Source organism: Erpetoichthys calabaricus, chromosome 7 (genome assembly GCF_900747795.2).
Source record: "Erpetoichthys calabaricus chromosome 7, fErpCal1.3, whole genome shotgun sequence".
Classification (NCBI taxonomy): domain Eukaryota; kingdom Metazoa; phylum Chordata; class Cladistia; order Polypteriformes; family Polypteridae; genus Erpetoichthys; species Erpetoichthys calabaricus.
In genome coordinates, this window is record NC_041400.2 from 91761715 (window position 1) to 91778559 (window position 16845).

The window sequence follows — 16845 nt, forward strand, 5'->3', positions numbered from 1 at the left end:
TAATTGCTGGGATTTCATTGCAAACTTCCTGCTTGTGGATTTTTTGAGTTAAAATCTTATTAGCTTTCTCTCTGTGTTCATAGTAATGATGTCTTGATTTAAAAATGAGATTTTCTGTTTCTTTAGTTGTCAAGAGGTTAAATTCTGAATGCAGAGCCTGTCTTTTTTTATGAAGTGCTTCATTTGGACACCTGGCACGTTCTCGATCTATTCTGGTAATTTCACTGATTAGCTCTGATACCTTCTTGGTTTCCAATTTATTTTTGTGGGTAAGAAGAAGAAGAAAGCCTTCAGAGTTTCGTGCAGAAACCTCTGAGGATGTATTTGTCTCTAAAAAAAAATCAATTTGCTTGGATATAAATTCTGTACATTTCTCATCTGCTAATAAAAATGGGTTAAGATGCCTTCTGCAAGATGAGTATGTGGGGCATAATAATTTTAGATCCATGATCAAAGGGGCGGGGTCAGAGATAAAAATAGCGTCGTAGTTACAAGATTTAACTGTAGGCAAGAAATCATTATTGTTATAAAAAAAAATCAATTCTTGAGTAGCAGTGATGCATTGGTGAGTAGAAGGAATATGCTCTTAAGTTTGGGTTTACAAATCTCCAGGGGTCTGATAAGTTGTGATCAGTTACAACTGTTTTTACAGTTTTAGACGTTATCGCCCCTGTGGCAGGAAACCTATCTAGGTCTGGATTTAAAACATAATTAAACTCCATAGCCATTATAATCTTAAGTGTTTGCATTGGGAATGAATTCAAATACGTTTTGGATGAAGTCCCTATCATCCACATTGGGTGCATAGATATATCAAAATCTCTTTACAGTTAAATAAATTACCCATGGCAATCACATATCTCCCATCTGGATCAGATATTACATCTGTTGCTACAAATGAGATTGTTCTGTGTATAAGAATTCCCACACCTCTAGTTTTCTTTGTAAAGCTGGAATGGAATATTTGGCTAGTCCAGTCACTGTGTAGCCGAAACTGATCCTTGCTTAATAATTGGGTCTCCTGTAAAAATACTATTTTAGCGTTTAGACCTGTTAGGTGAGAGAATACTTTCTTTCTCTTTAATTCGTGATTCAGCCCTTTAACATTCCAGCTCACAAAGTTAACTGTTTGGTCATGAAGATATTGCTTTTGAACTTTTGTTGTCATTTTGTAGTCTTAACTTAAGATAAGATAGCTTTGACCTTAATTTCCAGTTTTTCCAGGAGTTATTTCCATGAAGCTGAATGTTACGTTGGCACTTATACTTATAAGGATTAAAAGGATAGATTATAAATAGCTTGCTCTCTTTCTCTGCCTCCCTAGTCCCCCCCCCCCCCCCATTTTGAATCCCCACATGAGGCTAGACCACACTTCTCAAATTCCCAGTCTTCTGACATACCTAGAGACAGAGCACATCCAAAACAAAACAAGCTCCCCAAGCAGCGACGTATAAGGATTAAAATAGAGATATCTATTGACAATACAGTCTAAATACTATAAGCATAAAATATAATCTTGAACCATCTTGAGAGAGTAAACCCAGGGAATGATGTTAAACAGTAGCCCTGAATAAGCATAGTAAACACTAATACAATAAACCAAGGGTATGATGTTAAACAGTCTCCTTTAAAAAAAAAAAAAAAAAATGTACACACACATACATACATATACGCATATAATTGTAAGTAGGGCTGGGCGATATGGCTCAAAATTCAAATAGCGATATTTTTGGACCAAATGTCAATATACGATATGCAACGATATTTTTTTTCCTATCTATTATTACTTAAAAAAGAAGCCACACATTTATATTGCTCTTTAGTTATTTACATGTATTTGCAAACTTACAACTTTACATCATAGGCATAAACCAAAATATACTTATTAATGCAAGAAAACACATCTAAACATTTATGCAAGAAAGCCAGTTGTCTGAATATTAGGTGACGTAGGAGTAGATGCTTTATCCACTTTACTAGGTTTGCCTAAAAAAAACTTAAAATATAATGTTTCAATATGCTCTTTTTAAGCTATGTTTAGTAAACAAATAAAGCGTGGCAAGAACATGCATTCAGGTAACACAATTTCACAAATTTTGTGCAAGAAAGACAAGTCTGTCAACTGCCTCTGGCTTTAAAGATGCCCTGTGGCATTTCACAATGTGCTAAATGCCCTTTCTGAGGGCGAACTAGTTGCCTGTATGCAGAGATATTTTTTTTGCAAGTCGACTGAGAGTTGGAAAGATTGGTTCATGCTCTATCCGCCATGCAAGTGGGTTTGTCTCAGTGTCAATTTCAGCTGCTTATAGGTAGATTGAAAGTTCAGCTTCAATTTTATCTCTGTCAGACAATGTCGATAAAGATGTTGGCCTCTTAAAGAAGCTACCAAAGCTTCGCTTCTCCCTTTTTGGCTGGTGGTGGTGATGCTTCAGCTGCTTCTGAAAGTTTCCCAGCTAAGTTAGGCTGGGCACTGGTCTCATCATATTGAAGGGTCTCCACTTCAGACACAACTCTGTGTTTGACCTCTTCATACTTTTCCTCAGGAATGTATGATCTTTTGAAACGTGGATCCAAAAAAGAAGCAATGTCTAGTAGTTGCTGGGTGGCAGGGTCATCAAATTTCTCTCTCAGATAATCAAGAATTTTGGTCTTAATTGACATAGTGAGCTCTGTGTCTTCTGGCTGGTGAACCAAGATGCTGGTTTGAAAAAGGTGCAGCACTGGCTTAACATAGGAGACTGTAACATAGGACTGAGCTGAGAGTGCATCTGTAAATTCCAGGAGGGGTCAAATAGTTTTATCAGTTGACTCTAGTACATCTATGTCCTGCCATGTAAGTGCCAGATGTCTGGTTTTCTTGTCAGATGAGAGAACTTGGGTGATGGCCCTCTCTTGTTCCAACACTCTCTGTATTATTGCTGCCCTTGACCCCCATCTTGTAGGGGATTCTGTTATGAGCTGATAGGAAGGCAGATTGAGTTATTTCTGTATTGTAGTCAAATACCTTCTTTTTTTCCAGCTGAAGGAAAAACATGCAACAATTCTTTTGCATACACCAATTGCCCGTTCAATACGGGGATCTCTCATGCTTCTTTCTAAAACCAAACACAAATTACAGTCTTATTAATTATTTACATTATTATTAATTAATAATATTTCTCATACATACTATTATTTATGTTTATTTACTATTTCTTAGCATATTTATTATTTAACATATTTCTCATACGTGCACACACACACTTTACATTTATTATTACAAATTTCTTATATTTATTACGTGTTATTATTTATTTTCAAACATTTTTCATACACGCACGCACTAGTGATGGGCATTTCGGCTCTTTTTAGTGAGCCGGATCATTCTGCCCAGCTCACTAAGAATCGGCTCTTTCAGCTCCCAAACACCTCTTCATTTTCCCACTCCAGCCTTTTATAATTCAGCCAAATTTAGCAGTGTTCTGATCCATGATTAGATGTTTGCACTTAGTGTTTCTCTACAAACACTACACAGACATCGGTTCCAAAAAACAGGAATCGGCTTCCACCATTCACTTAAAAGAACTGGCTCAAAGAACCGTTTCGTTCATGATCGACACATTACTAGCGCGCACACACACGCCATACCAATCGCCAGATTCAGCCGGTGACCAAAGCACTGCAGTCTCTTCCATTTGTTCAGATCAACGGCTTTAATCACATTTGCAGCGTTATCCGTGGTAATGCACACTTGTCGCGTGTCGTCTAATTTCTCCGGTATGGTCATCTGGTGCAAATCCTGTCTGAAGACAAACGCTTCTTATCTCCCAGTTTTCAATAAAATGAACCGTTAGGCTCATGTATGGTTGCATGGTACGATTAGTCCACAGATCGGATGTGATGGAGAAGTGGCGAACGTTCTGAAGTTGATTCAGAATTTTCTCCTTTACCTCGTTGTATAATTTGAGCAGCGCTTCTTCTGCAAAGTATTTCCGACTGGGAATTACATATTTGGGATCAATCGTTCTCAGTAGTTTCTGAAATCCGTGTTTTTCGACAGTGGCAACAGGGACCATATCTTTTGCAATGTGGTATGTTACTGCATCTGTTATTTCCTTCCATTTGGGGCTTGTTTTTTCACACGGTATGCAACGAGGGAAACGTTGCTACCAGCATGATCTGTTTTGCGGCAGCGATGTGTTTCGTTGTGTTTTGAGCAGAGTTCTTGCGAAGTTTAATACATTCTTCGTACTTCGTAACGTGTTTTGTTTTCAAATGATTTAAGAGGTTCGAGGTGTTGCCACTCTTCGTTCCTACTTCTCTTTTACAAAGTTTACATATAACAGTCTTTTGTTCTGTATCATTTTGTCTAAAGCCAAACCATTTCCAAACAACAGAGGTCACATTTGTACCTTTTTTTGGCACTAAATCATCGCTGATAGCCGTACTCATTTCTGCCTCCGTCTCAGCCATTGTTGTTACTGTTTAAGATAAGCAGGAGGCGGAGTTTAATCGCAATGACTGCATTTAGGATGTGCTCCAATTAGCAGAAATAACGCACTACACACTTGTAGTGTTTAATAAAACATATTACATAATATATCGCAATAGGTTTGTTTTCAAACGATGCATTAAAAAATATTGTTCATATCGTGCCACTCGATATATCGCACAAGCCTAATTTTAAGTAAAACATAAAACATAAAAAGTGGCAGAGAAGTAAATAGGATGTATAATTATGGTACCAGTACAGTACAGCCGGCAAAATCTTCTTTGTCATGCCAGGACAGAATGCGACCCATGATCGTATTACAAAAAAGTGTCGGGATCTCTTTTTTTAGCTCTTTTTCTGCTTCATCGATAGAAGTAAAAATGTAGAGCTTGTCTTGAATGTCCACTTTCAGTTTGGCAGGATACAAGAGGCTGTATCTTATCTGATCTAAATACAGTAAAAGTTTTTATCTGGATACCTCAGAAATGATCATTTTTATCTAAATACCATTACTCAATGATGTCAAACACTCCAAAGAATTTTGGTAATATTCTCATGGAGAAGACAGATATAAAACATTGTAAAATGTTGGTGCCCAAACAAAAAACAAAATGGAGCAGCAGCAAAGCTTAAATAAATCATAATATCCTTGGAAGAGCTACAAACTGAAAATCTGACTTCAGATTTAGGGAGGAGTGGTGGCTCTGTTGCTAAGGATCTGTGCCGGTATATGGATGGTTGCCAGTTCGAATCCCCATTACAGCCAAAAGTACTGCTTACTTGGATGGGCCCTTGAGTAAGGCCCATAACCTGCAATTTCTCCATGGGTGCTGTATAATGGTTGACCCCAAGGGGTATGCAAAAACTAACAAATTCCTTATACAAGAAGTTGTATAAGGCAAATTAATGAACAAAAAAAAAAAAATCCTTGAGATCCAAACCAATAGAAATGTAATACAGAATGCTGGATTTTACTCGTGAGATACTGCATAAAAATTTATGAAAAGCACTAATCATAACAAGCATCTGCATGCAAGTCAAACAGATTGAAGTCCTGAGAACTGCTGTCCGTGCAGAGTACACCAAGGTATATAAACCTTCTGACTTTTTCTTCTTGTTTGAAATTGATTGTCAGTGTTTCTGCCAAGATCTTTTGCCTTATGAAGACAATGAGCAGTTATTTTTCTTCCAAGGTCTACAAATCCTTGGAAAAAAATCATTGGTTCTGTGTGTTATAACGAAATTATGGTAATACTTTAGTTTAGGTACTGCAAAAATGCATCTATTACTCATTTATGCTTATGTAAAAAGGCCTTAACATAGAGTTCTTTATGGCATCCGTAAAGTGGTTATTCATCTCTGTAATTACTTTGGATTGGTCAGCAATGGCTTAAGTGAGACACATTTTTGTTTGATATACAGTATATATATATTATATATACTGTATATATACAGTATAACAAAATACAGAATCTTGTTACAACGAAATATTTTTATGTTCCTGGGAATTCATTGTAACGGAATTTTACCTGTATTAAGAAATACAGAACATTCCTCACTCACTTCATCTTCATCACCCATGTAACACCCAATTTCTTGGTTTATTTAAGTTAGGCAGTAGTCCCTAAATCTTTTTCCATTCACTCTACATTGTCCTGGACACCATGCCTCCTCCAGTAATGTCTTGTTTGGCCTACATTTTGACCAGGGACATGTACAAGGAGATGGCATCAGTGACTCCCTGCTATTTTCCCCTCATCAGCCTAAATGCCTTCTTCTCCTGTTAGAACTTAAAAGATTCCATACAAGTACAAGTGTGCTTCTTCTTTTCATTGTAAAAAAAAACAAAAAAAAAAACAGTCATGCTCAATGTGACGGTGCACTACGTTGACTAATGTTTATTATCTCATGAAAATACAGTATGGGCTGTGATAATTATTGTTATTAATTCTGTAACAAATTTATGTTACATATTTATGTGATGGTCATTTTCATTTGCTGATAATGCATTAGGGATTTACACAATAACTTCTTTTCTCAGTGCACACCCTGTTCTGTTTGTTGCAATGTGTTGGAGTTAACAAACAAAGCATCATAAAACAGAAAGCATCTGTGAGAGCACATCTCTATATGTGTTTTTAGGTTTGCATGTTATGGTAGGAAAGGACAGGGTTCTGGCAGTACCATTCAAGGTCGGTTGGGCTGGATCTACTGTATTTCACTCTGCATAAACCTGCACAGAGTAGTGCCCAAGCAGTTCTAGACATATGCTAATTGTGACTTTCAAACACTGTTTAAATTGCAGAAAATATGTGCCACATAGCCTGAATCAACTACAACTGCTAATGAATGTTTTTCCAAGCTCAATTTGATTAAGTCCAAACTCAGTGACCTATGTGGGAAATCATTCTCTGATCATCTGATTCTGCAGAATTCACTGTTAACAAAAATTGTAATCAATCAACATATGGGATCCAAGAAATCTTTGCTATAAAACCCAAAAGCTGACAACACCTAGAAAGCAAGATGTAGATTATATAAAATATTTACACTGTACTTAAGGGTTATTTTATCATAATAATTTTACTTTTACTTAGCTGAATGTCAATTGCACAAAAAGAATTGTGACCTATGAATAGGCATTTTATGGAGGAAACAAAAATCTTTGATTCGATGAGCTTTAATGTGAATTCTTTCTCTTAAAGTACTTTTGGTATTTTGTGTAACTAGAAGAGAACACTTTTATGTGCTGTTTTGTCTTGTTAAAATGTGTCATATTAGGAAAATAAAGTGCAGTCTCTCTTGCGGGATTGTATTACCCTTTCAGATAATCTAACATAATCCACAACTGTGAAAAATATTTTTTTAAAAGTCTGTGAATAACACCCACATGCCCAATGAAATTAAAAGTGCAGAAATAAAAGTGGACACTAATCTGTGCCCAGAATTAAAAATGAACAAATTCTGTCATCTTTCTTCCTTTTGGGTCACCAAAAAGTCTGTGCATGACACTGCTGTCAGCCTCATCCCCATTCACCTCCATCTTGCTCCACCTCTTCACCCAGTCATCCTCTGTATTTTACTCCTCATGCCCAAACTACCTTAATTTGTTTCAAATATATAGCCAAGTCTTCCTCTTAACACAGCATTTGTCTTCTTCTCACACTGTGACACTCCACACAACCACCTAATCTTTCCTAACTCTGTTCTTTGCAGATGTGCTTCATACTCCAACTTTATATGTCATGTATCACTCTGAATTGAGCATACTACTCTTCAAACACATTCCATAAACTTTTATGTTTAATGCCAGAAAGACTCCTTTAGAAGTACGAATAGGGGGCAGCTTTTTTGCACATACTTCTCAGCCTTGATATCACTGCTGTGGCTGCACCTCTGTCTGGTATTCAACATGTCACCTACGTAGCAGAACTAACCTACTTTATCTATAACAACTTTGTTTCTGATTTGTACATTTACACTCATCACCTGCAGACTATGCTTTACATCCCTATATCTTTAGGGCGGAGTGGTGGCTCTGAGGCTAAGGATCTGTGCTGGTATCCAGAAGGTTGCCGGTTTGAATCCTCGTCACTGCCAAAAGATATCCTACTCTGCTAGGCCCTTGAGCAAGACCCTTAACCTGCAATTGCTCCAGGGGCACTGTACAATGGCTGACCCTGTGCTCTGACCCCAAGGGATATGCGAAAACCAACAAATTCCTAATACAAGAAATTGTATAAGGCGAAATAAAGAACAAAAAAAAATCTTTTATGCACCTACTTCTGACAACACATGCATTGGATTGAATTTCTTCCAACACCTATATGTGACACCCCGTGTAGTGAGAATTGGGGTCACCAGCATACACTCTAGGTGTTTAGTATGTGGGACCGAGCGTGATCAGGATGATGGTGTAAGACAGGGAGACACAGACACAAAAAGGGTTGGGTTTTTTTAAAAATAAAGTGAGGTTTTATTTACAGGTGCACTTAAAGAAAAACAAAAATAATATCCTGCAGAATTTATATATCAATACACAGTCCAATAGCGCAAAGGACACACAAAAACAGTAATTAAATGGAGCCCAAAAAATGATGACTATATACAGTATTTATAGTGCTGACTGAAAGTCCCAAATGAAAAAGAATAATGCACACTGTTACGGGCCCCACTAGTGAGCCACAGCAACAGAAATGATGAAAGTAGCAAATCCCGAAGTGTACGCGAACTTCGCCTCCACCAGAGGATGAGCTACATCAACCAGGTCTGGAACTGAACTCCACTGGCCCTCAATGGTGACATAATCCAGGTCTTTGGCTCTGTGAAACAGGTAAAGTGGAGCAGCAATGAGAGCACACTTCTTTCAGTTTGTTGTCCAAGTTGTGTCTCTTTATTCACATTGAATAAAGTCATTATAACCCTGCATATATATATTTGACAATTTTACATTCACATTCTCAGGTATGTTCCCAATAAAGTACCTCTTCATTCCACCAAGAGTCTCAATAAACAAGATCATATACACATGTATATACAGTAAGCAATCCCTAGCCACTAGGGTAATATAGAAAAAGACTACAGAAATACTGTATTTACAGTGCATCCGGAAAGCATTCACAGCGCATTCTTTTTTTTCCCTCAGAATTCTACACACAACACCCCATAATGACAACGTGAAAAAAGTTTACTTCAGGGTTTTTGCAAATTTATTAAAAATAAAAAAACTGACAAATCACATGTACATAAGTATTCACAGCCTTTGCTCAATACTTTGTCGATGCACCTTTGGCAGCAATTACAGCCTCAAGTCTTTTTAAATATGATGCCACAAGCTTGGCACACCTATCCTTGGCCAGTTTCGCCCATTCCTCTTTGCAGCAACTCTCAAGCTCCATCAGGTTGGATGGGAAGCGTCGGTGCACAGCCATTTTAAGATCTCTCCAGAGATGTTCAATTGGATTCAAGTCTGGGCTCTGGCTGGACCACTCAAGAATATTCACAGAGTTGTCCTGAAGCCACTCCTTTGATATCTTGGCTGTGTGCTTAGGGTCGTTGTCCTGCTGAAAGATGAACCGTCGCCCCAGTCTGAGGTCAAGAGCGCTCTGGAGCAGGTTTTCATCCAGGATGTCTCTGTACATTGCTGCAGTCATCTTTCCCTTTATCCTGACTAGTCTCCCAGTCCCTGCCGCTGTTCTTCAGGTGCCTTTTGGCAAACTGCAGGTGGGCTGCTATGTGCCTTTTACTAAGGAGTGGCTTCCGTCTGGCCACTTTACCATACAGGCCTGATTGGTGGATTGCTGCAGAGATGGTTGTCCTTCTGGAAGGTTCTCCTCTCTCCACAGAGGACCTCTGGAGCTCTGACAGAGTGACCATCGGGTTCTTGGTCACCTCCCTGACTAAGGCCCTTCTCCCCCGATCGCTCAGTTTAGATGGCCGGCCAGCTCTAGGAAGAGTCCTGGGGCCTCATGTATAACGCCATGCGTAGAACTCACACTATAACATGGCGTAAGCACAAAAGTGGGAATGTGCGTACGCACAGAAAAATCCAGATGCAGGAATCTGTACGTACGCAAACTTTCACGGTCTTCCACTACATAAATCCCGATCAGCGTGAAAAGTAACGTACGTGCATGCGCCTTCTGTCCCGCCCCAACTCCTCCCAGAATTACGCCTCTTTGAATATGCAAATCAATATAAATAGCCTTCTGTGAAAAGACAATGGGAAAAGCACGGGGGGGATATAAGAATTTCAGCGAATACCAAGTGGATGCAAAGGAAAAACGTACTATTTGTTGGTTTAAACAGTGGTATAATCAACAAAAGGAAGTTGATCGAGTGACAGAGTGTCGGAGAAACTCGAAGGCTCAAGTTCACAAAGTTGCACAGTGCCCGAAATAAAAAAGAAATCACATATCAAAGTCACTGTGAAAAGGCGAGTCGTAGCCCACCGTCTCAGTGTCATATGAAATCTTATTAGAGTACAGACAAAAAAATAGGCACACATTGGGAAAAAAGCTCAAAATTTCCACTTTAATCACGTAGTTTATTTTGCCATTAAAGTAGAACATCATAAACATCATCTTAAAATCGTTTAATTTACTAGTTTCTCAAATCCCATTGTAACTAAAGTGGCACATTAAATGCTTTGTTCTGTATTTGATCTTCTATGTGCTCTACATGTGTGAATCACTACCTGCTTCTTAAACGGGCTTTCTCTTTCTCCGACAGGACACATAATCCATTACATTCGTGATATTACAGCTCTCTGAATAATTAAAATACTGAGATGTATACGTGATATGTTTTTCATGATGATAGGAATGAAAGCATGTTATTAAACATGGGAACACGGTGGTGCAGTGCTTGTTCATGTCTCACGCAAGAGGCTTGCGGCGCCATGCGCGACCTTCGATGAAATAATTTACTACAGAAGTACTGTCTCTTTCAAACGTACTAACCTCCAATTCCTGTCATTACTTTTCTTTCTCCAAAAACCCAATCGCCACACAATCATCTATATAGATGTGAAGCCATCTGTAAGCTTATAACGCCGATTCTTCACAACTTTTAAGGAACACTGAAATATCTTCGTAGTACATGTTTAATTATTCTATCCATCTAGCATTCCAGTGTCGCGTCAGCACCAGCAAAAATACAACGCAATGCAGGAACAATCCCTGAACTAGCTAGCGCTGCGGCACCGTGTCCTCACATGTTTAATTATTAACAATACAGATTATTTAAATGAAGTTAAAGTTTTATCTGTATAATATAATCAACATATTTTGCTGCATTTCATCTTAAAAATGAATACCGTGATCATATGTAAATACGCGCTTTATAAAGTGGCGCAGGTTGTGCAATATTATAACTGTAGTGCAAGTTTACAGTGAGGTAATTGTACTTATAAGTATACAGTTCTACAAGGAGCACTTGATGGACTGATTGAGTGCGTTTATAGTTCTTGGGGTGAAACCTTTTCTAAACTGCAAAGTCCGTACTGGGAAGTCTCTAAAGCGTTTTGCCGTGGCTCAGGCAGCGTCTGCTTCATGCTGTATACCGATATTTCTCTTTCCGATCAGCTTCTGCTGTGATTCCTCACTCAGATACAGTGATATAAATACTCCGAGTGGTACAGTGAGAGTAATATGGAAAAAGATGATCTGCTGTGGAAACCCTTAACGGGAGCAGCTGAAAGAAGAAGAAGATGCAGTGAGAGTTACAACGCTAAAGCAGTTATGGTATTTGGAATACTATGGCTATTCCCTGGACCATTATATTGCTGCAGGTTAATTACAATCAGATGCATTACACTAATAAACAATATGCAGTTAGTTTCAGTGTATTTATAAAGCCGCGTCAGGAATGTGGAGCTAAGAAAGAAAGGGCGACCACGCAGGAACAGTAGCACTGCTTTGACGCTGGGTGCCGCCAGTCTGCAAAACCGAGCGGAGAAATTGCGTACACCAAGGTAAGAGTTACCGTGGAAATGTGCGTGGCTTCTGTGGACCCAATCTCTGTGGGGCGGGCTGAAATTCGTCCCTTTACTGCAACCCTGACTTCAGTATGAAACATGTTCCTACCAATTACTGCTCATGCCACAGTTCGTTTTCATGGTCCAGTCGACAACAGGGACCCTTTGTTTACTAAATAGTATTCACTTTTGGCGATTACATTAATAAGATAAACTATTGTGGCCACTCTTTTTTTTTTTTTTTTGAGTGTGCCACAACACAATCTAGTGAAACCCATATATACACAAAAACCAATATGAAGCTGTCTTCCTCCACAGTGCTCCAAGTCAGGAAGCTGCTCCTTCAAGCAGTGTATAGTACAGGATTCACCAAAAACAAAAATATTCAAAATACAGAAAAAGAGAAGAAGTGTATATACAAAAATAAACAGTGCACCTTTAACCACAACCCAATAAATACCTCCACCAAAGTTAATCCATAGATATTTATCGAAATATACATACAAGAAAATTTTTTTTTTACAATAATCAAGGCGTAAGCCGTAGTGCTTGGTAAAGTCAAAACAGAGTTCAACCAAGTACCTTTCTGTTAGCAAGATCTAGCCAGAAGACCCCCTCAAGACACCGTAATTCCCTTTTGTATTCGCGCCCTCGCACCGACCAATTAAACTGCTGTACGTCATCCCTCCGCTGGCACGTGATGACGTGAACGCATCTGCGAAAGGTAGTGTCTCCTGTCCCGCAAAATTACTATAAAATTCGAGCAGCCCTTTGAGACGCGGACTTCGCTTCTGCCTTAAGTGAAAAGTAAGCACTTTTAATTTTCTTCCTTCCCTGAGCTACAGCCCAGACAACTGCAAATACGGGATCCCTTTTCTAAACCGTTAGCAAACTATTATTAAGGCGCTTCGCACTTTCTTTTGCTCTTCCAGAGCTATGAGGTCGTGGGAGACATGCGCGCGAGTGGAAAACAGACAATGCCATCCTGGCCGGTCAATGGCAGGGTTGCCTTTCCAGTTTACATGAGACCTGCCGCGACACTCCCCAAAAGGCACAAATATCGTCAGCAGAGACGTCTCTCTGCATTACGTAAAAGAAAAAGTCAAGTTTCCTTTCTTTATGCTTTTTTGTCCTTTTTTCCAAATAAAATGTCTCTCTCTTAACACTGCAGAGGACACTAAACTAATTTTATTTAATTGCTGGTAATGACAGTAAAGCACATTACCACACTATACTGTACACACTGCCCATTCATGCACCCACCTCTTTCACTCCTCCTTACCCTTTGCCTTCAATTATCACCTTGGTCATTCCTGCATTTACTTTGAGACCTTACACTTCCAAGCAAGATTTATGTTTCAATATTTTCTCTTTAAATTCTGGTTGACATTTTGTCATCAATACAAGAGCTTGGATGACCATAATTCTTTCACTTCTGTGGTCACCATTACTATCAAGAAAAGAAACTCGGAGTGGACCCTGGAGCAGCCCCATCTTTATCTCAAAACTTTCACAAACATCATCTGTAGTCTTGACCATTGTTAGTGTTTCCACATGCATTTACATCACTGCAGACACTAAACATTCCTCTTAACTTTCTTAATTGGCACATCATCCCTCTCACAGTATCTTGTCAAATGCAGCCTCTTTCATTTTGCCTATTTTTGTCTTGTAAATGCAGAAAAACAATATTGCATTTCTGTGTTGCTTTTCCAGGCATTAAACCAAACTACATTAATTTAACTTTCACTTAATTCTTTTCTTTCACACTCTCTCGACCACCATCATTACCTGCTCCACAGGCTTTATAGCTCAATATGACCTATGTTCTAGTGGATGAAAATTCCTTTCTAAACTGGTATGATTATTTTTTTTTTCCATTCTTCAGGAATCCTCTTTTCATACACAGTCATGTTGTTCAGACCTATTAGCCACTTACCTCCAGGACCATCCACTGTCTTCAGCATTTACAACACCACTCCAGTTGTGGTTGCTGCTTTACATAGCTTTACCTAATTCATTCCTTTTCCTCCACTTTCAAAAATATGTATCTTGTTATTTCTGTTTTCTCAAATTATGTATCATTATTACATTCTTCTATATAAAACTCCCATGGACTTCTTCATAATCACTGGCCCTGACATGTCAGTGACAATTTATTTGACTGGTTGAAACAACTGTCTTTTTACTTGTAAAGTACTGAACAATTGCACAGGACTGTGATGGTGTGGGTCCTGCTCCATCTGCCGACTCATCTGCTGCAAGGCCTGTGAGGGATTAGCAGGGAAGCTGCCAGTTAAAGGAAGGAAAAAGGCACCAGGCTTTTAGAAAGAACAGTTCCTGCCAATGGATTTTAACCTTGTTTTAATGAATGTTTGTTGATTTTAACTTCCACCTTTTGCACGTTTTACTGGATTTATTTTTAATAAAAGCACTGAATATTTTTGCACCTTCCCCTTGCTTCATGTGATGTCCTCATTGCACAGCTCATCCTGGTCATGACTATCGATGGTGTCGGGTTCAGGAGGCTCCCAACACTGGAAGAGGGAGCATGGAACAGGACTTGCACCATCATAAATGGCCCCATTTCTTTTCTTTTCCTTTGTTTTCTGTATCTTTTCCTTAAAAGGCACAAAATTCTTAATTTATTTGAGTTTGCAGGATTGCCTGTCTTTTGTCTTGTAAAATACAGTATATGACCATTTCATTTATTTTTTGCATCTACCTTAAAAAATTTATCAGATGTATCATTAAATAAAATCTGATGACAGCAATGATTTTTCTGGAATAAAGTGTCAGATTTTGAAAACACAACCAGTACTGTAACATCAGCACATTTAAAAACATATCAGGTGGAATTAACACTCAACAGCCATTTGAGCAAAAAGCGTAGAATTAATTTTGAATTAAACCCAGGTTCTCAGTTGGTGGTTAAAACTAAATGATGCTGAAAAAACAGAATCTTAACTAGACCATGAGATGGCTTTAAATCCTCAAACATATTGTTTAGGTTTTCAATACTCCTTTTGACTCATGAGGCATATTGATTTAGGCCTATAAAAGTGTAATCCTGGGGAGGTTTTTTAATACAATCTTCCCTAAACTCATCATTGGTACTGAAGATTGAGCAACTGTATGCATAGCAATTATTTTGTTGTTTCCTGCCTTGCGCCCTGTGTTGGCTGGGATTGGCTGCAGCAGACCCCCGTGACCCTGTAGTTAGGATATAGCGGGTTGAATAATGGATATTGTTTTTGTCAGAGACAACCCCACAATCCATTCACAGGATGCAGTTGCTAGTTTTTGAGAGCACATAGGGTTTAACAACTGTTCTATCAGAGCTACAGTATGTGATTTAGCTGGTTTTACATATTTAAAATGTAATTTAAGAGCATCAAGAGTTATTTCAGTTTCCACAAATTTTGGTAGTGGTAGGGTGTTGTACCATGTTAGCCAAGATGGATGGAATGAGAAGTCAAACACATTGACATCTTTTATTGGCTAAATGAACAGATTACAATATGCAAACTTTCGAGGCAACTCAGGCCTCTTCTACAGGTAGTTTGTAATCAATTTTGTAATCAATTACAAACTGCCTGAAGAAGGGGCCTGAATTGCTTCGTAGGCTTGCATATTGTAATCTGTTCAGTTAGCCAATAAAAGGTATCATTTTACTTGACTTCTCATTGCACAAATTTTGGATAATTCTTTGCTTTATTGACGGCTTTTTTTTTTCTTAAACACGTTGCCCTGCATTGATTAAGCTTTTTATTTGCCTTCTGCATAATTTAATTGTCTCTGCTGATCCCACATTTTAAGGAGTATTTTTTATATTCAAAAATACTTTTAATGAATTTTGTTCTTCATTTTTGAATAACTGTCTTATTACAATGGGGCTGCCTCGGTTGGTTGCTCTCGTCCGTTATTGGAGGTGAAGGTCTGAAGCAGAGCTCCACTAGCAGCGGCTTTATTTTCCCACGTATTTCATATTATTTAGAGGTATCCTGTATTTAACCCAACCCAAGGAACTTCCACTACAATATATAAGCATGAATAACAAGAAGAGAAGTCAGAAAGAACCGGAAAAGAAACTTAAAGCTGCATCAAAATCTGGACAGACATCCGGCCCAAGTGCGAGGTATGGCCTCTCAGAGACTGAACTGGAACAGGCAGACGATTGCACAGATTTCCTAGGACCCCGCTCCATTGTATCGTCTCCAGTCGAGAGTGAAAATGGGAGCGAAGGTGAAAGTGATACAGGTCACGATGGATCGCCGATTTCTGAGGATCATTCGAGACTAGAAAAGGCCCTGCAGGACGTGCTCTCATCTACTCATCGCGAGCCCACCACTCGCAGAGCACGACAGCCGAAGCGAACTGTCTGAACTGAGAGAGATGATGAAAGAGATGATCTCTTCACTGGCCACTGCCACGGCTATGGCCATAAGTGAGCTTAAGAAGGAGCTTAAGAAGGATAACAAAGACCGGAAATACGTCTATTGAAACGTTTTGACGTGACCTTTAAAGGCATCTTGGAGAAATTAGAGGAACACATTGAAGAAAATAGATCCAAACTGAAAAAACTTGCCGATCAAATGAATGACGTTACAGATCAGCTGGAGGATGTTAAGCAGGCATTCAAGGCTCGAGTTGAAACAGCGGAACAATTGGCGTCTAACGCCGATGAAAAAGCTACAGCTGCGAATTCCGAATGCAAAAAACTCAGAAACAGACTTGCGACCCTGGAAGATGGGTGCAGAAGAAATAATATAAGAATTGAAGGTATACCTGAGAAACGAGAAAGCTTAAACCCAGTGAAATTTGCAGTAGAATTACTCTCTAAAATAATTGGAGATGACTTTAAATTTGATACCGAGATAGCAGCAGCTTATCGCAT

At 38.8% G+C, this 16845-nt stretch overlaps 1 protein-coding gene across 1 annotated transcript in view; it reads right to left on the minus strand.

Moving 5' to 3' along the window:
* Positions 1-2382: 2382 nt before the first annotated feature.
* The window catches only part of LOC127528741 (uncharacterized), a gene marked incomplete at its 5' end in the record, with an annotated part of 74033 nt that continues 59570 nt past the window's right edge, over positions 2383-16845 (minus strand). Inside the window, 1 exon segment of the mRNA XM_051929457.1 lies at positions 2383-2768. Coding sequence (XP_051785417.1) covers positions 2383-2768 — 386 coding nt within the window.